Consider the following 20,679-nt stretch of genomic DNA (forward strand, 5'->3'; position numbering starts at 1 on the left):
CTGAGACAGCGTGTGCAGAGCCAGTTTGCTATTCTGCCATCGCATCGCTCCCATATGTAATTAGTTATGCTCGGATCAATCGCTTGATTGTTCACCGCCACACAAATGTCTCTTTAAGTAGCAAAACTTAGAATTCTTAATATATTAATATTCATACGGTTTGAGCTAACTGAATCCACAGTTGACAAACTTCCAGTCATTTGCAGTTGTGAAGTGATTCCGTTCAGAGCAAATATGCTCTCGTCTCTTTAAATACCATTTTTTTACATTTCTTTGTCCAACCAAATCGTTTTTTGGCCGATAAAATCTTCAAAAATGTTACTTCGATTAATCACAAAACTTTCGTCATTAGATTTAATCAAACAATCCCTTTGGAATGTAGTGCTTTATTTCATTTACTTTTCCACCTTATTGCTTTGGATGCGATTGATCGGGGTGAATGCGCAAGGAAATCGCGGTGTGATAATCAATAATCAAAAAATTGACGATTCAAGTGGCACTCATAATGTGAAATCGCAACCAATTTACTCATCGCTAGCGACGAAACTCATGTCATCATCTACCTCCCAGGTGATTATTTTATCGTGAAAGCATCTAAAGAGGAAGGACACATACGACAAAAGAGAAATGGAATTTTTTGCCTCGCGTAATTTCGGTGTAAATGGCGTGATTTTGTTCGATTAAAATCCTTGAATTGAAGAAGTGTGAAGTATATTTGATTGAGTGTGTATTTATTCGACGTATTTAATTACGTCGACACGATTGAAGTAGTTCAAGCAAAGTGTTTGTCAAGTATTAACCAATGAAAATGAACAAAGCATAGAAATTTCCACACACAACCCGATTTTGAACAAAAGATTGCATTGCAAATCGCAATCTTGAAGTTGTACGATAAAAAAAGATGTTAAACAAAACAAAATTCGATGTTAAACATCCATTAAAATTTGGTGGAACGTCCAAAAATTGATGGTCTCCTTCAAATTTGACGAATTAAAATCGATCGACTGAGTCGAACACGGTCAAATGAGGATTCACTTTTGTTTTTGTCAATAAATGCTCTTCAGAGTCTGTTCACAATGGCCTCTTTTACATTGATGCGTTTCATCTGATTTTTCTCCGCAGGCACTGATCCGAACGACGACAACAAAACGACCCTCAACACCTGGAAATTTACTCGTGACAATCAAAGATTTTCAACCACAAAGCTACAAAAACTTCAATTATCACGTACATTCAACGCGCGTGCCAGTGTTCAATCCACAAACCGTAAAACAATCGAAGCGGCCGCAGCGAATAAACAGTTTTCTTGGCATTGAAAATATTTTGCAACAAAAAAACAGCGATAGACATAAGATTGATCAAATCATACACAAACTGAATCGAACTGGCTCATTGTCGAGGGTCAATGTGTTCAATACATCACGAAGTGATGTGCGAAAATCCACTCATTCTCTCGGAGCCATAGAGCCTCGGATAAGATATCCGGATATTGAACATGGGGTAAATGATCATCAAAAAGACTCGAAAGAAATGAAAGTGCAATTTGTGCTTGATTGCGGTTTGAAAGATATGGCTTCGACGTTAAAACTGCCAACATCACAATACCCATCATCATTGAAGAAACTTCAATATCCAAACTATCTGAATGCAGCGTTCAATCAACAAACGGTTACGACAAAAGCTCCGACACGACTCACATACGTGAAAAACGGTATAGTTTATTATGTCCCCACTAAAAAATCGGTGAAAGTTACAACAACGTCGAAGCCACGCATCGTTTACGTTGATCCGCCACTTGTTGGTGAAATTTCCAATACACTTGAAAATGTGTACAATTACTTTGAAGATGCAATGACAACAAAAGTAAGGGCGAAATCACGACAGACTGTGAAGAAACGCCCCATCAAACGAAGCACCCTTCGCTATTCCATCAAAGCACCAACCAAACCACCAAATTATCGATATAAGCAAAGTTTTAACAATGGACAAAAATTATCCACTAACATTCATGTGACAAGTGAATACATTGGCCAAAAAGATCCGATAACTGAACCACCCAAACAACAAAGCAATAAAGGAGATAGTGAAGCATTGGACAGCGAAGATTATGGAAGTTCTGAAAGCGATGATTATGATGATGACGATGACGATGATCGAGACGACGAAGACGATGATGATGACGATTATTATAACTTCGCTTTAGGCTCTTTAGGCAGCGCCGGGGCAGATGATGTAAGTGTGCAATGTGCAAGTTTATTGCACGAGTGAATGTGAATGGAAAACAGTAAAACGAAAAGAACTGAAGGACGAATGAAACAAATTACTGTTGTTGTCATCGTAAATCAAAAGAAACTGTCATTTCAAAAAGCATCCGCTCTGAAAGAAGCGGAAAATAACGTAATCAAACATTTTATGAGTTACAAAGCGTCCATTTTGATGACTGAGTTTTTTTCCTCTATATAAAAAAGATTTTATGTGATCTCTTGAAAAATGGTGATACAATTTTATTTTGTTTCCATTTTAATTTTGTTTTTTTTTTCAGTTTAGTGCAAGTTTGATCATTTTTCAAAGAGTCGCAAATGACATCTTTAAATTGATTATTTCGAAAAAAAAATTGGATTTTGTTTTTCAAAACTGAAATGTGTTTAAATTTGTAGGATTACGACGACGATGACGATGACGAGAGTGATGAAGATGTTTATGTCAAGCCGCCTCCGAATAAACTCAATTACCGATCGAATAAAAAGCAAAAAAATACAAAACGACGAAAGGCTAATTCCGACTCTGAGTCAGACGAAGACAGTTCAAGTGGCTTAACAATGTCAAACATGGGAAATTATTTCCAAAAAACCTACGATACAATAACCGATTATGTGCCTGGCTTTTCATTATTCGGACCATCCGATGATGATGACGATGACGAAGACGAAGAAGACGATGCGTCGAAAAAAAGGGAACCGAAGTTGAAACATCCACTCTATTCCAAATATCCGAACAAAGTTCACGTTCAAGAAAAAAATAATAATCGCTGGTTCGATAAGTTTTTCTACGGCTCGGACGATGGCGAAGACACAACAACATCAGCCACAGATACAATACCAAAAGTTAAAGTGACCACGGAGTCAGGATTTTTTAGTTGGCTGGGCGGCAGCGCAGAAGTGACCACAGAAACTGCTACCGTCCAACCAACGCAAGCCGAACAAGGTAATCACGATTCAAAGAATTTTCAGTCAATGAATTCGAAATTCTTAGAATTCTTTCTATTTTTCTCGTGCAATTTTATTGGCTTTATAAATGTGTCTTGTTTCGCAGGTTGGCTTTTGAATCTATTTTCAAAAGGTGAATCAGCGACCACGACCACAGCCAAAGCAGAAACGGTTGAAGCGACAACGGAGAAAACGTCGAGCACGTTGGACGCTAAGAAATGGTTTGAAATGCTAACGGCGCATATGGCTACGATGCAGTCACCGACAGTGTCTACTATGAATCGTACCAGTGCATTGAAGCGTGTGAAGTATGATGACTATCAAATTTGGCGTATCGTTCCTTCGACGCACGCTCAATTGGAGTTTTTACGCGAATACAAAGAATCCGACGAAAGCCAAAACGTGTTATGGTTGAAAGGGCCCGCAATGAGGTTATTTAGTTAGCATTTCATTTTTATTCAACTCTCTCTTCAAAATTTGATTTGGTTTTCTTTTCACTTTTGCTCAAGAATATTGACAGAAAAAAGTAATTTTTCATCATTTTCAGAGGCCCAAATGATATTCTCGTTCCACCCGAAATGAATAAAGACGTACAGGAAATACTTGAATACGAATCGATTCCATTTGAAGTGGTCGTTTGGGATTTGGAAAAAGCAATCAAATACGAGAATCCAATCATGTCACGACGGCAGAAAATCGAATTGGAAAAAGAACAAGGGCATCCGATGACTTGGTATCGCTATCACAATTTCGAAGACATTGCCATTTATTTGGATTATTTGCAATTGACATACCCAGATCTGGTTGAATTGATTCATATCGGACGATCGTTTGAAGGTAGACCACTCATGGTGGCGAAGGTAATATCAAACAATGTCGGATTGAATGGATCAAAATATTTTATTATAATAAAAACACATATGAACAAGTGAAAGAAAAAAGTTAAACTATAATGGACTCTAATCCGAGATAGAATAAAAAACGGAAACATTTTCAGATTTCATTTGATCCCACCGAGTCGGAGATGATTGCAAAGAATTCGAAAAAGAACAAACCAACGTTAAAATCACGACGAAAGAAGAAAGTGATGCGACCAGGAGTTTTCATTGAAGCTGGAGTGCATGGTCGTGAATGGATTACACCGGCAGTTGCAACATGGATCATAAGGGAGTTGGTTAAATTCAATAATACTGAAGGTGATAAAATGTCTTTCCATCTTTACTCTTTTCCATTTCTAAATAATTTTTCTAAATCAAACCAAAAACAATAGATGGCAACACGGAAAAGGAAATTCTTCGTTCGGTAGACTGGTATATAATGTACGTTCATTTTTTGTATTTTTTCCATGATTATTGCTAAAATTATCGATATTGTATCACAGGCCTGTATCAAATCCAGATGGGTATGAGTATAGTTTAAACTACGATCGTATGTGGCAAAAAACACGTTCAAAACTCCCTGAAGCTGGATCTGTGCTAAATTTAGCGTAAGCAATGCAATTTAAACTGACCTTCATCAATTTCATTTCGTTAAACTCGATACAAAAACGAAATTATCCGATAATCATGCCCGTAAATAGATTGAAATGGTTAAAACGTGATTCAACCGCTACGGCGCCCGATTGCTATGGCACTGATCCAGAGAGAAATTATAATATCGATTGGCAAAAGTATGGAAGCTATTCGGCTTGCAGCGAATTTTATGAGGGGCCAAAACCACTGTCTGAACCGGAAACAAAAGCACTTGCATCATTTTTAGAGGAAAACAAAAAAGAGATCAATGTGAGTTATGTTCAGAATAATTCATTTATTTGCTATTTTAGTTTTTGACCATGTAGTTACGATATGTTGTTTCATAAAACGCTATTTATTGTTAGTTCCAACGGAATTTTTACGATATGTCTCATTGCATCAGTTCAGTTTTATTGCATTATTTCGATCTTCTATAATCACAATACCTTTCGACATTTTCCCAGCTATTTGTGTCATTGCATTCGTACGGTCAATACATAACGTATCCATCAGCGTCAAATTCGACGTTTGATGCATCGCAGCGGTCAAACGATTTGCGAGATATGGCTGAGGTGGCAGTGAATTCGTTGCGTGATTTTGCATCATCGGGACGATACACAGTGGACAACACCAACGAAATGAGCAGCTTGAAGTCTGGCTCGTCCGCCGACTATGCGATGCACAAAATAGGAATAAAATACAGCTATACAATTGAACTACGAGATACTGGGACACAAGGTTTCTTACTATCGCCATCATACATAGACACTACCGGTCTTGAGACATACGAAATGATCAAAGCAATGGTGGATTATCTTTAAGTTAAACCAATCATTTTATTTATTCTTAATTTTTGATTTTGTGGCATTTATTAGTCCTTAGATATACTATGCTCATTATGTGAAAGCAACTAAATTTTTTTTATAAAATAATTACATCTAAAAAAAAACTCGTGGAAAATAGATTTAAGACAAAATGAGATTTGTTCTTTGTACTCTTGTTCAAATAAACATTATTTAAGTACCGCCTAACCTAAATGCGCTCTTATGCTAACTCTCAAGTGTGTGTTGATCGAATTAAAATCCATGGAACTGATAAACCAATTGATATGTTCGATTTAAAATGTCAAACAATTCGATAAAAAAAAACGTTTGTTGAAATTGTTCAACAGCTTGTTTACAAAATCAGATATTGTTACATATAATAAGGCAACAATGGCAACATAAAGATTTCAACGCATTTTGTTGACATAATAATCGTAAACAAGAAATAATGACCGATTTGAATGTCGATTACAACTGATACTTGAACACACGTGAGAGCCGTAGTAGTTTATTGAAAGGAAAAATTATCGTTTTCATTGGCCTGCCATGAATGTGTCAAGTGGATGTGATTAGGAACGATTACGTGCGAGGCGAGTTACTCATTTCTATGGATCAAAGCCTTTCTTGGAAGAATGTGTGCACATTTTCATTGATTTTCGACATATAGCCGTCCAACCATTGTACAAATTTCCGCATATTGTCATCAACCTGGTGTGTAAATAAACGATTCGATGAGTCAATCATGAAAATGGAAGCAATGTGAATGGTGCTCACCTGTTCGTAGGTGCTCGGCATAAGGTTTGGCATTGGTTTGGTTATCACTTGACCTGCAAACACACTGAGCACAAACTCCTCGAACAATTCAATCGCGTACGTCACATCGATCCTATTGATTTCAAAAGAAATGTTACTTTTCAATGAAATGACACTTCATCAATCGTAAATCATGCATTTTGATAAATTGACAGTAAAAGAATGAAGTTATAAATTATGGAAATGAACAAACCAAAGGTTCTAATGAGATAGAATAGCAAAAACTTGACGACTTACTTCAGAACCTCTGTTCGCAGGCACAATTTTGCATGGCACTCACTCAATCGCTGAAGAATGTCAAAACTCGTTGGTGTTAAAATATCTTGAAACAAAAATGTGATAATTATAATTTATACGAAGTCATGATAATATTTATGAAATTTGTGCTACAAAAAAAACGTAGCAAAAAAATTTACGAAAAATGGACAACAACAAACGTGAACACAGAAAACATGTTAATATAAGAAAAAAGATTTTAAACAAAAAAAGACTTTTAAATGCCAAACAATTTATAAATAAACTCACTCGGTCGTATGGATCGCGTAATGATGAAATAGAATTTCAGCATTGACAATGCTTCAACGTCGAATTGTGTTGGAATTCTGGAGACAAAGTTCAAATAGGCTTTGATTGTATTTTCATCAATGTTGTCGCCCACATCGTTCTGCTTATCCGTTTGGTTTATGGCACACTGTGCAAAGAGAAAGTCGATCACTTCTTGACTGGGTGTTTCATCCAACACAACAGGGATTCCAAACAGCCTGTATCAAAGAATAAAAACAGTTAAAAATTCCTTCAATCTCCTCATTAAAGATGCTAATTTGTCAACATTTAAAAATGATTAAAAGGGAAATAGCCATCATTCAAACATTTCATTCTCTTACTTTGAAATGCTGGTCAAGTCCTTTTGATTTTGGCTCATCTTTTTTGCTGAGCACGACCAATACATCCAAATGGCACATTTCAATGCGTATGCAATGTTCGACGTGGAATCGGCTGTCACTCGACTACTATCCATCACTGTAAATGCAGAAAGAGAGAAAGAGAGAAAGAGAAAGAAACATTTAAAACAAACAAACTTCATAAATACTGTAGACGGAATATAACAGGCCCGCTACAATACAAACGATGTCGTTGCGCCCTTATCGCATCACTCATAAAACAACACCAGCAGAGTGACGCTAAATGAGAGCAATAAAGTACCGTTTTGCAAATAATTCAATGATGCCGGTTTCAATCCTAGCCAATCTCCAATAAAACAGACGCCATTACGTGCCATTAGCAATGAGTTTGAATCAATAGTTTTGGTATGCGAACATTTGCCGTTGAATTTCAAATCGTCGTTTATGCAAATAAATCTGCAAACAGAAAACAAGCGATACGATTGCTATTGTATTTGTTGAACAAGACAAGAAAGTGCTAATATTTGATCGGATTATGGAGAGAAAATACAATTAAAAAATATTATGAATTCCAGTACCTCCTCGAAATGTCGCCAATCCGTCTCATGACTGACGAAGCGATTTCCGAATCACGTGTTATAGCCATGATTGAAATCGGCTGCGCATCGCTTCGAACCTGAAGGAGAAAAGAGGGAATTTTCTTTCAGATTCTTCATTTTCAATACAATTTTCAAATGAATAGCTTCTATTGACTACTCGACAAGAATATTCAAAAACAAATGCCAATGTTTTTGACTCAAACAGGTGTTGAAATGACAAAAAATAACCCGGCGCAAAATGAATAACAACTGAATCATCCAAAAAAAAATGAAAACACATAACAAACAAACGAATGAAATCCATCTAAACTTACGTCGCATGAGACGATGCTCAGCAAAAGTGCTGTTTTGAGTGAAATGTAACTGTTCTTTGGATAGAGGTCTTTGCACATATTCGAAGCGAGAGCATAAACGAATGCACAGTCTGAGTACTGTGATTTGATTTTTGAGTACAGCTTCAAGATCGAATCGAATTCGGGCAGAATGAAATTGGGCATATCACTGAGTTGTTGTGACTGTTCGCGATTTTCCTCTTCTTCAGCCGTAGTGACACCAGACAATGGCATTTCCTCATCGTAACACTCTCCATAATCAGCCTCTTGTGAACCACTTGAATTGCTCCATTCATGACGTTGTCCATCGCCTTGACTTTGTGCATGTCTCTCCAATTCACTGTCTGTTTCCGTGTCATTCGAATTGAATGAATCGTCGCTGATCGAAACTGTGTCTTTTTGTCTCGAAACCACCCTTTGAGACGCCAATAACTGAACACTTGCCTGAGATTTCCGTGTTTCGGTCGATGCACTTGATGTAAAATCAAAACCACTATCAATATCGCTGTTTGATTGTTTCTTCGGCAGAATCAATTGACTCGGATATCTGGCCTTGGGTAACGGAAAACTGAATGAGCTGCATGTTGGTGGTTGATCAATATCGAGCAAATCGTAATCACCCAAACCAAATGAACTCTGTGAATTTTGTGAACTTTGCGAAGCGAGTCCAGTATCGAAACTCATTTTGTATTGCACTTGACCACAATCGAGAACAAACTGTTCAATAAGTTCATAGAACGTAAACACCAGCAATGCAAATTTGCTCAAACTTAGCGGTTTATTCCGAATAGAGCTGAATTTCACCATGACTGACGTTTGTGTTGAATAGCCGGAGCATTTGACAGTTCAAACGTTATCATAACCTTAAATGCTAGCTCTCAACCACATGAGTTAAATAATATCAAAACAACAACACAAGTAGCTTTTATTCTAGGAGTTTTCTTTTTTGTTTATTAAATTTATATGAAAGTGAAAGCAAAAATGCAAAAGAAACGAGAAGAAATAGAAGCGAGTAGTTCAGATTCGGAATCCGATGGAAATTTGGACGAGCAGCAAGAAATGGGGACTGATGAAGAGGAAAATACGAGCGAAAACGATAAAGAAGCTGGCCCAAGTGGATCAGGAACGAGTGAACAATCGGAAAAGAAGAAAAAACGTGGCATTATTTATATATCATCAATTCCAAAGTTTATGAATGTAACGATTATGCGTGAACTACTCGGTCAGTATGCGAAACTCGGTCGGATATTCCTTCAGCCGGGGAAATTATCAGGTTAGTTGCAACTTTTGGTTTAGACATATGAAGATTACGTACTAATTCTACATCCAATATCACTTGTACCTTTCAGCGGAAGAAGAAAATCGCAAAAAGAAAAAGCGTCGCTTGGCCCGTCACTTCACCGAAGGTTGGGTTGAATTCGAGAGCAAACGTGCTGCAAAACGAGTCGCTCAAATGCTCAACAACACACCCATCGCCACACGGAAAAGTTCGAAATTCTTCGATCAATTTTGGATAATGAAATATTTGCCGCGATTCAAATGGGTGCACTTGAGCGAACGTCTGACATACGAAAAAGCCGTTCACCGTCAGAAACTACAGACTGAAATTTCACAAGCTCGCAAAGAGACTGCCTTCTTCCAGGAGAATTTGGACAAGAGCAAAAAATTCAAAAAGCTGAAAAAGAAACAGAAAAATGCCAACAATTTTGTGGAGACCAACGCGTGATATTTTTGTGCAAATATATTGCACGGTCCGAATTCTGGATGTAAAAAAAAATGATTCATTTAATAAATGTGCTTTAAAATTCGATTTCAAATATAAACCAAATCCGAAATTGTTCATTGTTTATTAAAATCTATTCAAAACACACAAACGCCTCCTTGCGTCGTATAGAGGAGACATTTGTAGCTACAATTGTTTTCGTTTGAAATTCAAAATGTACACCTGAGCGCTGGCAGCGCCACACCATTCGATGTAACCAAACAAATACAACGAACGGTATGTTCGTTTACATTTGAATTTCGATTCTCGTGATGGTTATCCATGTGGTGTGAGTGTGTGTGTGTGATAGTGGTGAATGTGTCATTGTTCAACTGGAAGCACAAGCAGCAACGCCATACCGAGCAGATGGTGTGTGCGAATGCGATAGCATCAAATACAAACGAACACGAAAAATTCGTTAAAAACAAGCGCTGCACACAGTACCGAACGAAGCACAGTAACCAATACACAGACAGAAACCGTGTACGTTTTCGCTGTGTGTTTGAATCGAAAACGCGACTAAAACGTTTCGAAGAATTTCAACAACATTTTTTGAACCAGTATCCGTAAGCTAGTTGACACGATCGTCGTGCGTTGTGCAGACGACCACAAAACAAACGAAGTAGAAGGGAAGAAAAAAACAAAATCTCAAGCGGACGGTGAAAAACCAATCGAGGTACAAAAACAAATGCCAAACATAAACATGGAATAAAAACATCCATCTCTGAAAATTTGGAGAAAGACAAAATCGAAGCATTAAATTCGATTTGTTCATAAGTTTTGTGTACAGAAATATTTCTTTATTTTGTGTGCTACGGCAAAAGTGTTGTTTAGTGGCGTCTTTAGTCGGGCAACAAACAAGAGACACAAAAAAAACAACAACATTGTGTAAGTGCAACTGAATCAAATTATAATTTACAAATTGAATGTGCGTGTTTGGGTGAATTTGCCACAAATCAGAAGGTAGTCAATGAATTGCTGTGATTTTCATGCTGTACTGTTGTGGTTGTGTCAAAGAAAAATGGCATCGATTTCGTGTGATCGTGGTCAAAGCCGTAATAACAAAACAGCAACAGCAGCAGCATTCCACGATAATAATCGGTGAAAAGTGATTCAGTCTCGGCGGATGGTTGATAAACTTGTTTCAGATTATTCAAATTATCGAACTTTATTTCTAGAGAAATTTTCGAGTCTTGTTTTTATATCATGATGCTTCGATTTATATGAATAAATAAAATTAATGTCAAACAAATGACGACAACAACAAAATAAGACTCGCGGCTAAAATCATCATCGTTGTCAAATTGTTTGGTGAATGTTGAATGTGTGGAGAGAAGACAGTCGAAAAAATAAAAATTCCATCATTAAATCGGTTTCATAATAATCGCAGATGATTGCGGTGATTATCGACGGAACCGATAGAATTTTGCCACTGTGAACATGAAAACAAATGACAATTGTCCTCTGATCATATGCGATACAACGCGAATAATTGAAGGTTGTAGCGGCTGCTGTTGCTGTTGCCATTCGCAAAAACTAGCAGCAACACCAACAACAAACACAACTATTCTATCTCCCTCTCGCTGCTTGCGTTTTTTTTCAGTGTTTTCACAAATAAAAACGCGATCGTCGGACAATTCAGTGGCTAATAAAAAAAAAAAGTAATAAATACATTCACAACAACCGAAGAAGACAGACAAAAAATGTTGTGGCACAAAAGACAAATTTCTCGCTCAGTCTCTATAAAAAAAACATGTAATGCGTGTAATATGAAATGTGGTTATGAATGAGAATGAGAATCGGCGAATGAGTAATATGCAGGTGGTTCGTTGTGGCCGTTTGTTTTCAGTTTTGAGTGTGTGATTCGTTCGAGCGACTGAGTTTGTGTGTGTGTGTGTGTGTTGTTTTTTTTTGGTCGGTCGGACGGACGTTCGAACGTTCGTTGTTCGGTTTTGTGTTTTTTCCATACGTATTCACACGTTACATTCGGTTTTTGTATGGACATATTTTCTTGTTTCTTCGCTTCATTCGTCGCCACTACTTAATTTTCAAGTCATGGTTGATTTTTTTTCCCTTCTCTCTACTCTGTGTGGCTATATCCCGTCGTCCCTGTCGCACTCTCTGTATGTGTTTGTTGCTGTTTGTTCCTGCGGCACTCTCATCTCGCATGTATTTTTTTCTCGTTTCGTTTTTCGAATTGAATTTTTCAGTTAAACTCTCTGTGTTCACGTGTACGATGTGCGAGCGCACACGGCATGTGTGTTACATTAAAATCCGTCATCGTATTGGTTTTGGAATTTGTTGCACACATACAATAACTCATTGCGCGCCGAGCTGCCCCGTAATCCATTCGAATTCTTTTGCTCCATTCCATCTTTCTCTCTCTCGCTTACTTCATATTTCCATACAAAAACGAGCACGACAACATTTATTGAATTACCATTAAATAGTTGATTTTATTTATGGCGCTTATAAATGCACAAACGCGCACGGCCAATGACGACACACCAAATGCATGAACATTTGTGCTGCCACTGCTGTTGTTGTTGATCGCTCGCGCTTACTCACTCTTCGATTATTATTAGAGACACTCGCTCTTCGGTACGTTCCATTCGCAACACGAACAAACGAACAAAGACACTGACCCAACCAAATAAGCCATCGACTGAGCTCAAGAATTCACATTCATGCACACATGTGTTCGTGTGCAAATGGTACGCGAATTTTTTGTTCAACAACGCTAACGCGCCGCTCAATGTTCAATGTATAAAATAGGTGATTGGGTGATTCAATCGAAGAAGACGAAAAGCGAAAAAAAACACACAACAACAACATTGTTTACCTACATTTTGAAGTTTATGGAGAAAACTAGCAGGAAAGTCGTGAATAATGCCGATTGTATTTGCTGTTTGAATCGCTTCGTTAACGATACGAATATTACATTATAAACATGTTTCTTTTCTTGGATTCGCTAGAGCAGAAGAACAGCAAATTTCCCTTGGCGCTGTAAATGAGCGATTGGTGTGCGAACACTTGTGTAATTTTACTTGAATTAGGAACAAATGTTTAGATAAAATTAGGCGTCATTTCTTGAAAATTGTACAGTCTTCGAACGTGCAAACTAATCTCCAGTGGAAATGGAGGAGTAAAAAAAACTGAAGAAAAAGAAATACTCGATGTGAGGTGAAAGAAACTTCAAAACGAAGTAGAAAATATTCCCATCAGATGACTGGAAACACTGAACACTGAGCCGACAATCACCTAAAATGATGTTCATTATCAGCTAGAGAAATGTCGAAGCACCGAATATTGCATTGAGTCACACGTGAATGCTTTTTTCTCTTTCGAAAAAAAATCCATGTGTGTTTTGCGTTTCGTTTTTTTGGTCTACCTATATGTTCTATTTACTTTTACGTCGTCCTTTGTATTGCATTCCGCTTTCTTTAATTAGGGTTTTATTACTCCAAACTACGAATGTTGTTTGCGCTCGGTGCCTAGTATCTCATTCCATTCGGTTCGAGAAGAGCAAAAGAAAAATTTCTGTAGACGAAAGAACAAACCGAAAAGAAGGAATATCATGTGAGTTTCCGATCGTCTTTATTTTTACGACGATCCTTAATTTTTTATGCTGTCTATTGCCCACCCGACAACAGTGAATACACCCGAACCTGCATTATTTAGTGTGTGTATGTATTTCTGTACGGTCGCTATTCAGCTGCAACCGAATGGTCGATTCTCTCCCCTCATCGAACAACACTGCGTACATGTGAAACAAACTACCGTTTTGAACGTGCTTCGTCGATCACATTTACAGTTGTGTATCATACTTTGGTTCATCGAAAATAGTTCCAATAATTTAGACATGACACTTTTTTTTTGCAGCGCAGTGTTTATAAATAGAATGTTTATGTTTATTTGGTTGCCATGGCAATCGAAGTGCTTAGCACTTACAACGCTCTCACAAAACGGCATATTGTCCAAGTCGTGCATTCGTTCGTTGAACAACAACACACACGAAAAAAAAAATATACAGTTAATATTGAGCTGGAAAGTGTTTATATTTTTCAATGCGCAGTTATTCGAAAGAAATGATTTTGTTTTGTTGAATGGTAAACAAATCGCTTCGTAAGCAATTAATGCGTCAAGAGTAATCATCAGTTTTGTACAAGTAATTTTCAAAAGAGTGGTTCATTGGAAAGACGGTATGATTAGTAGAGTTTCTTCTCATCGAGTAATACACAGATAAAAAAAAAATGTGTGAGCGGATTTTTTTTTCTTCACGCGAACGCGCAAGAGGCAATTGAAGATCGTGTTGTTGCTTGTTGTAAAGTGTTTTTTTCTGTTGGGTGTATAATTGAATCATTGTCCGTTGCATGATTTCAACGGCAGATTTATTGCGCGTTATCTCACTCTAGCACTGCACTGTATCATTGTGTGTGAATTGAGTGCGAGCGCATAGTGAAATGAAATGAAAAAAAGAGTTTTTATATGTGCGCCGATGAAATGATCTAGTTTTATTCTGGTAGTAAAGTAATTATGCACAATTTCCATATTTTTTTCGTACTCGTTTGTGTGAAAATTGCATGTTAGCAAATGTTAGGGGCCGAGCGTTATAGATTACGAATATGGAGCCATAGTCTTGTACCTACATGTTTTGTCTGAATGCACACCGCCAATGTTGCTGCTGCTGCTGCTGCTGTTGCTGCCGCCATGGCCGTACCTATGCACACCAAATCGAATTGGTTCATATTCATTGCAAACGCCAGACGCAGCGCATTTTTCCTTCACATCATATTACATGGTGTGTGCGAGCGCGCGTTTTCTTGGTACTTCACTCGGCACATAATTATCATGCACAAATAAAATATACAACGAAAATGAAAACTATCGACCAACAACAACAACAACAACAGCAACGAAAAATGCACAAGAAAAAGTGAAAAGTAAACAATAATTAAAATGGCAAGTGTTGGAATTCATTTGCACGGATACGAATGCCGCATACGCGCCAAACAGTGAAGCGACAACGAAATATATATAGTATCTATCTATACATGTGTGTATGAAATTGCAGCACCAAGATTGAAAAATCTAACGACCACATTCAAATTCATAATTTTATTTTTTTTAATGACGAAAACCAGCATAACACGAGCGAACTGGCGAGCGAATGAACTGATAAATGCTCGCGGCATTCTTGCACAAAATAATAATAGCGCGCGCTCTCCGTTTCACTTTTTGTTGCGATCAATTCTCAGTTTCATTTCGTGCTGCCATAACAGAATAGCGATGGAGAGACGACTGAGAAGGAAAAAAAACCCACATCCGATTTCAAATTTCACCGATTTCAGCTCTTTTTCGTTGGGCTCATTGCAAATGTCATAAGTGATAATGACAGATGTTTAAACGTTTTTTTTTTTAATTCTTCTTCTAAACCCTTCTTCAACATCCTCACTCATTAAAATTTATTTCTTTTCCTTCTTAAATATGCTCACGTCGTCACAAGTCTCCTTGAATGCTCTTGGATCGCATGACAAATCACAGAATAATATCGAAATGACTCTGAAAATTGTGTGTTTGACAAAACAAAAGCCGCGCGCGCATTGTGCGCGATGTGACATCGCATCAATCAACTGGCGGTTTGGAAGCTCTTAAAAAGAGTTTGAGGATTTTGTGCTGATTCATAAAAAAAAAGTCGTTTTTTTGGAGACGAATAAAACCTGAAGTCATAAAAGAGGCAAAAAACATGTGATTTTAATATTAGTTTTTATTTTAATCACTCTGGATGCAGTTCCAAAAAAGAGATTCTCTGGGTGATAATCTTCATTAAAATTTTTTGACTCAATCATTAGATGCTACTCAATTTTTAATTAACAAAATCCTTTCTAATCTTAATTTCGAAAGTTCCTGCATAGCGTTCGCCTTTGAAAGAGTTTCCCTGTTTTCGCGTTCAATTTCGAAAGGAAATTCCTTCACTTTGAAATAACGAAACGGCCATTTACGAGTTTGAAAAAAAAACCCTGAAAACACAGATAAATCTGTTCTCAATCATAATGATTTAAAGCTTAGGGGCGTTCATGTTAAACTCATTCGACTGACACACAAATCACGTGTGAGTAATTGACAATTTTGCTAATTGTTCATTTTTCTTATCCATTCCAGTGAAAAAGAGCACCAACAACAACGACAGCAGCAGTATCGCAGCTTCAAAACGAAATACCGAAGAATGAATACGAAGCTGACTTTGACGCGCCAGATGACAATCAGTTTACAGTGAATTGATACAATGACCGACCGCGAGTGCAAACCGAGAGGAAAAAAATCGCGTTTATTTTCTTGTAGATTGTTTGTTTAGCTCACAATTTAAACAAATCGTATTGATTCAAAAGCAAAGTGATTATATCATTTTCAATGTTGTCGACACACGGGCACAGCATCTCAGTGGAAAAATTATAACCTCAACTGGGCAATTAAATGAGAATCAAGTCGACGACGACGACGACGACGACGACGACGACGACGTTGAAAACCTTCTAAATATTGCAAATGTGCTCACTGTGTGCAAAGTGTAAATGTGTTCTTTATTATTTGTGTTTGACCATTGAATCAGGCATTTGCATTGAAAAAAAAAGAATCAAATCTATATTGAAATCGAGTAAACATTTACTCGTTTAATGTAATCGATTGTGTATGTCAAAAGAAGAGTGTACGCAATAGTAATAAATCGTGCGTGTTTGTAATAAGTGTGAATGTGATGTGGCATAAGGTGTAAATTTCATGAAAAAGTGAAGAAAAAAAAAACATGACTAATTCATGGGCAAACAAAAGCTGAAGTGACTAAGCGATCATATTGAGATAAGATATATGTTATTTGCTCAACTTCCAACGGAAGACACATTTTCAGATGAGTGATGACTGTATTGATCACCATTTTGTCAATTGACTTTCTTTTGCAACGATGTAACAGAAATACGTTGATTCATCAATGTGAAAACCTTCAAGAATCGAACTAATTCAACGAGACACAGACGAGAAAAAAAAACACGAAAAAACCAACCATGAAAGTCACAGTGTGTTTTGGAAATGTTCGTGTTGTTGTGCCATGCGGGAACGGTGAATTGCTCGTTCGGGACTTGATCCATGAGGCCACTCGACGCTACAAGAAAGCGGCTGGAAAGGTACGTTAAATCACATCATTAGGAAAACATTTAGATCAGAAATCAGTTTTTGCTAATCGCTCGCGTTTCTTATCGCGATAGACAGAATCCACATTACGGAAACGTTATTCCACCGCAAAAAAAAACAGGTCTAATAAACAACACGCTCGTAGTCAATGTGGAACAAGACCCACCTTTTGAAAAAAAAAAATTGAAACCACACAGCTCATTGCATTTACGTTTATTACTTTTGTTTGCATACACACACTTATCGAGCGATTGGAAAAAAATTGTATTTTTCCTTCTGTAACGGTTCCGATTCATCGCTGATAATAAGTTATGGCACAAGACTTGCGGCGTTTGGCCTATTAGATAAAAACATAATCGTTTGAATTAATGTTACAACATATTTTGCATGTGTACCATGGGGCTGTTTTTTTAGGTCAACTTAGCCATTGCAAGGAAAAACGGTTATCTTATCATTCCGCTTTGGATTTCGTCAATAAAATTAGGGCCACGGTGCACAAAATGTGTTACTCGCCGTAGTAATGAATGTATGTGTGTAAAAACAATTGTTAGTGGCCATATGTGTAAAATGTTACATATGTTTTCATGCATGTATCAAATCTAAAGTGCATGAACTATATTCCATTTCAACACCCATATCAATCCACTGAATCACCTCAAAAAGTCATTCGAAACACGCGAACCAAAGAAAATCACAAGAACTACTAAATGCAGTGCATGCTATTGTTTTCAAACGATGAAACTTTCTTGTTGTTGTTGTGGTTTTTTCAGGCTTATCCAAATAAGACGTAGGAAATGATTTTCTTTCCCTTTGTAGTTTCCTTTTTGAAGCATTTAACCATTTCTTTGGAAAGAATTTTCTGTAGAGAGAGAAAAAAACGTTTTCTTCGACGCATTTCACTGCCCATGAATAGATCGAGGTATGATCTGTTCCGCTGAGCATGTCCATTTACCCATTGTTTCATCTAAATCAAACGCATCAAGAAAAAACGCATCGACCTTAGCTCCATCGCCGTGTAATCATAAATATTGTGTATTTCTTTTCGTTTCATGTTCATTTGTGTGCTTTCGTTTTGAAAACTGAATAAAAAAAAGAGGGAAAAAATAACGAAGACGAAAAACTTTTCTAAATTTAACTTGTTCTAAATATACAATCAGACAATCGACTTCGAAAATGGTTTCGCTCCAGCGATCAATTTTATTTTGTATATTTAAGTTAAAATGCAATGTGCTCATGTGTGTGTGTTTGTGTTGTCAGCATGAAGCCCCTGATTCAAGACGAGCCGATTTCATGTGCTTGAACTAAGAAGCAAACAAACGAACAGAATAAATGACGGTCGATTGACTTGATATTGTGTGATAAATTTTCAGGCACACACATAAAAACCGGATTAATTAACATTTACACGATTTATTCTGGCGCGTTCGCCCATGTGTGTATGTGTGTGTGTTGCCTGTTTTCTTTGCTGGAATATGGGAGGGGAGGCGAGAGAGATAATATTGAGGCAAGTGAAATCCATTTCTCTGTTGACCGATTACAAATCCATTTTGATGACTCGCATTTCGTATTCAGATGATTGTATCTTCTTGGTTTAGTTCTTTTTTGTCTTGTTATTTTTGAGTTCATTCGCTTTGTTGCTGCTGCTGGAAATTAATCACTTGGCTTTTATGCATTTTCACCATGAGCGTTCTCTGCGTTTTCCATTTTGAATTGAATTTCGACCGTATTTTACTTTTCTGAACGTTTTTTTATCGCTCGAAAAAAAAAACCAAGAGAAAAAACAACACAAAGATTCATAACATGGATGACATCACACTATATATTGTCCAATGTGTTTTTGGTTCGAATGGTCTTTGGATGGTTCGCGCCTTCCAATGTGTTTTATTGTCCATTGTTTTCAACCGAAAAAAGATTTCGCTGCATGTGAAATTCTCAACGACAATAATAATTAAACAAAAAGCAGCGCAATGTTTGTGGGATTTCTTTCATCGTTTCATGCTTTTGTCGTCACAATCCGGCTCAGCGCGTGCTAAAATATGGGCGTTTTAGTGGAAAAGGGTTCGAACTCTCTTTTAAATGGAGAATTTTTAAATTAACTTCACTCTTTTAATTATGAGTTATCGTTTTATTGTGGCTATTTTTTTTCGTTACTCTTTTTCGGCCGCCAATTCCAATTTCAAATATGAATTCGTTACATGAAACTGAGCTTAGTTTATGGCACAGAGAAAAAATATTATTTAATAATTGCCGGCTAAAGCAACCGAGCGTGATAATTCCATTATCCGCCGGCCACCACACAAATGAAAAGCCACTCAAAGTCAATTGTGTTCGTTCACATATGTGAATTGGTTTGATGTTCGTTTGGTTTTATTCTTTGTTCTTTCACGGGTTGCGTGTATGTGTATATCGACGTTACCGGTGAGTGTATTTTTCGTTGTTTGATGGAAAAAACGCAATGACGCAGCTGAAAAGAGAGCGTCATCGTCGTCGACCACGTTGTTGTTGTTGTTCGCTTTAGAGAGTCGTTCGAAGTGAAAAGGGTGGTTCGCCTCTGTTGAAAGTTAAATTACTGACTTCCGCCTACAGCCAAACACAATGCCAATGCACTCGCATTCGATTTTCGATAGAACCTCAATTTATTATAATGCATTTCAAATCACCGTCGAACATTCAATGTTAATGATGACGGTCATTTACCGTTTAAAAAAATAAGGTTCTCTCTTTCATTATTTCAGCTGCATTTTTCCCTTCGTTCGTGATCGAAACAATATGTTAACACATCAAGTCATGTCGATATTTGTTCAACGAAACCAGAAAAAAAATCGGAGATATGAATATAATCGAGTGGCCGATAAAAAAATATGTATCTCCCTAATTGCAGCATTAAAATATGTGTACAGCAACCAACTGCAGCGATTAAAGCACCACACCTTTATTCCGATTATCTTGACAAATCGCATCGCTTTCATTGTCCTCGATTCACCTTCTCGCTATCTCTCTCTCTCTCTCCATCGAAATAATCTATAAATAATCTTTCCGGTTTATTTGCATATTTGAGCCACTGCCATTCCAACAAAACATATAACGACAATTAAGCACATTTTCATGAAATGAAATTTCACACAATTCATACTCTCAATTGAAAACTTTCTTAATTGCACGACTATGTATGTGCGCCGTTCGCTTACTCGCGACGCCGAACCACGTTCAAATTGTCGAAACGAAAGCGAGCAAAAGAAAGAATGTGATTGCCATTATGTTGTATTGCGGCGCTTTCAATTTGGCCCGCAGCTGTGCGCTGTGTCTTGTTTCTAGGTTGAAATCGGTATCGGATGAATGGAGAATTGATTCAACGTTTGTGTACGATTCAAATGTTTCGGTTGCTGTTAATCGATTTACAAGTGTGTGGTTATGCTTTCGAGATCACAAACAATTGAATTGTGTGATCAAGTTCAAATGGGTCTGGACCTCGTTCAACTTAAAATCGCTTGAATCGTACTTACGCTCTCTTATGATTGCGCACATAAAGGTGTCAACGAACACCG

At 37.3% G+C, this 20,679-nt stretch overlaps 4 protein-coding genes across 9 annotated transcripts in view; 3 read left to right on the forward strand and 1 right to left on the reverse strand.

Moving 5' to 3' along the window:
* Window positions 1-162: 162 nt before the first annotated feature.
* Window positions 163-5,748, forward strand: LOC129569091 (uncharacterized). Its single transcript, XM_055447539.1, has 10 exons — window positions 163-570; window positions 1,123-2,232; window positions 2,658-3,204; window positions 3,313-3,637; window positions 3,754-4,066; window positions 4,204-4,402; window positions 4,477-4,525; window positions 4,588-4,692; window positions 4,786-4,987; window positions 5,182-5,748. The coding sequence occupies exons 1-10, from the start codon at window positions 316-318 to the stop codon at window positions 5,536-5,538; spliced, it is 3,462 nt and encodes a 1,153-aa protein (XP_055303514.1). The 5' UTR covers window positions 163-315; the 3' UTR covers window positions 5,539-5,748.
* LOC129569092 (minichromosome maintenance domain-containing protein 2) lies at window positions 5,529-8,988 on the reverse strand. Its single transcript, XM_055447540.1, has 8 exons — window positions 8,170-8,988; window positions 7,835-7,932; window positions 7,558-7,712; window positions 7,239-7,374; window positions 6,880-7,115; window positions 6,592-6,676; window positions 6,316-6,427; window positions 5,529-6,249 (listed from the first exon to the last, which is right to left on the reverse strand). The coding sequence occupies exons 1-8, from the start codon at window positions 8,869-8,871 to the stop codon at window positions 6,154-6,156; spliced, it is 1,620 nt and encodes a 539-aa protein (XP_055303515.1). The 5' UTR covers window positions 8,872-8,988; the 3' UTR covers window positions 5,529-6,153.
* A 64-nt stretch (window positions 8,989-9,052) lies between these two features.
* Window positions 9,053-10,015, forward strand: LOC129569094 (activator of basal transcription 1-like). Its single transcript, XM_055447543.1, has 2 exons — window positions 9,053-9,460; window positions 9,537-10,015. Exons 1-2 carry the CDS (start codon window positions 9,151-9,153, stop codon window positions 9,911-9,913), a joined length of 687 nt encoding a protein of 228 aa, XP_055303518.1. The 5' UTR covers window positions 9,053-9,150; the 3' UTR covers window positions 9,914-10,015.
* The window catches only part of LOC129569089 (partitioning defective 3 homolog), a 43,543-nt gene continuing 32,760 nt past the window's right edge, over window positions 9,897-20,679 (forward strand). For 2 of the 6 annotated variants that reach the window (XM_055447538.1, XM_055447514.1), the window contains exons 1-2: window positions 10,273-10,837; window positions 16,112-17,127. In XM_055447538.1, coding sequence (XP_055303513.1) covers window positions 17,008-17,127 — 120 coding nt within the window. In that variant the 5' untranslated portion in view covers window positions 10,273-10,837; window positions 16,112-17,007. Of the gene's footprint in view, window positions 10,838-16,111; window positions 17,128-20,679 lie in introns of all 6 variants that reach the window. The other 4 variants (XM_055447537.1, XM_055447513.1, XM_055447526.1 and 1 more) reach the window with 3 other exon arrangements.

Source organism: Sitodiplosis mosellana, unplaced genomic scaffold, assembly GCF_009176505.1.
Source record: "Sitodiplosis mosellana isolate CC-2019 unplaced genomic scaffold, AAFC_SMos_1.0 Smas_scaffold_30, whole genome shotgun sequence".
NCBI classification, from domain to species: domain Eukaryota; kingdom Metazoa; phylum Arthropoda; class Insecta; order Diptera; family Cecidomyiidae; genus Sitodiplosis; species Sitodiplosis mosellana.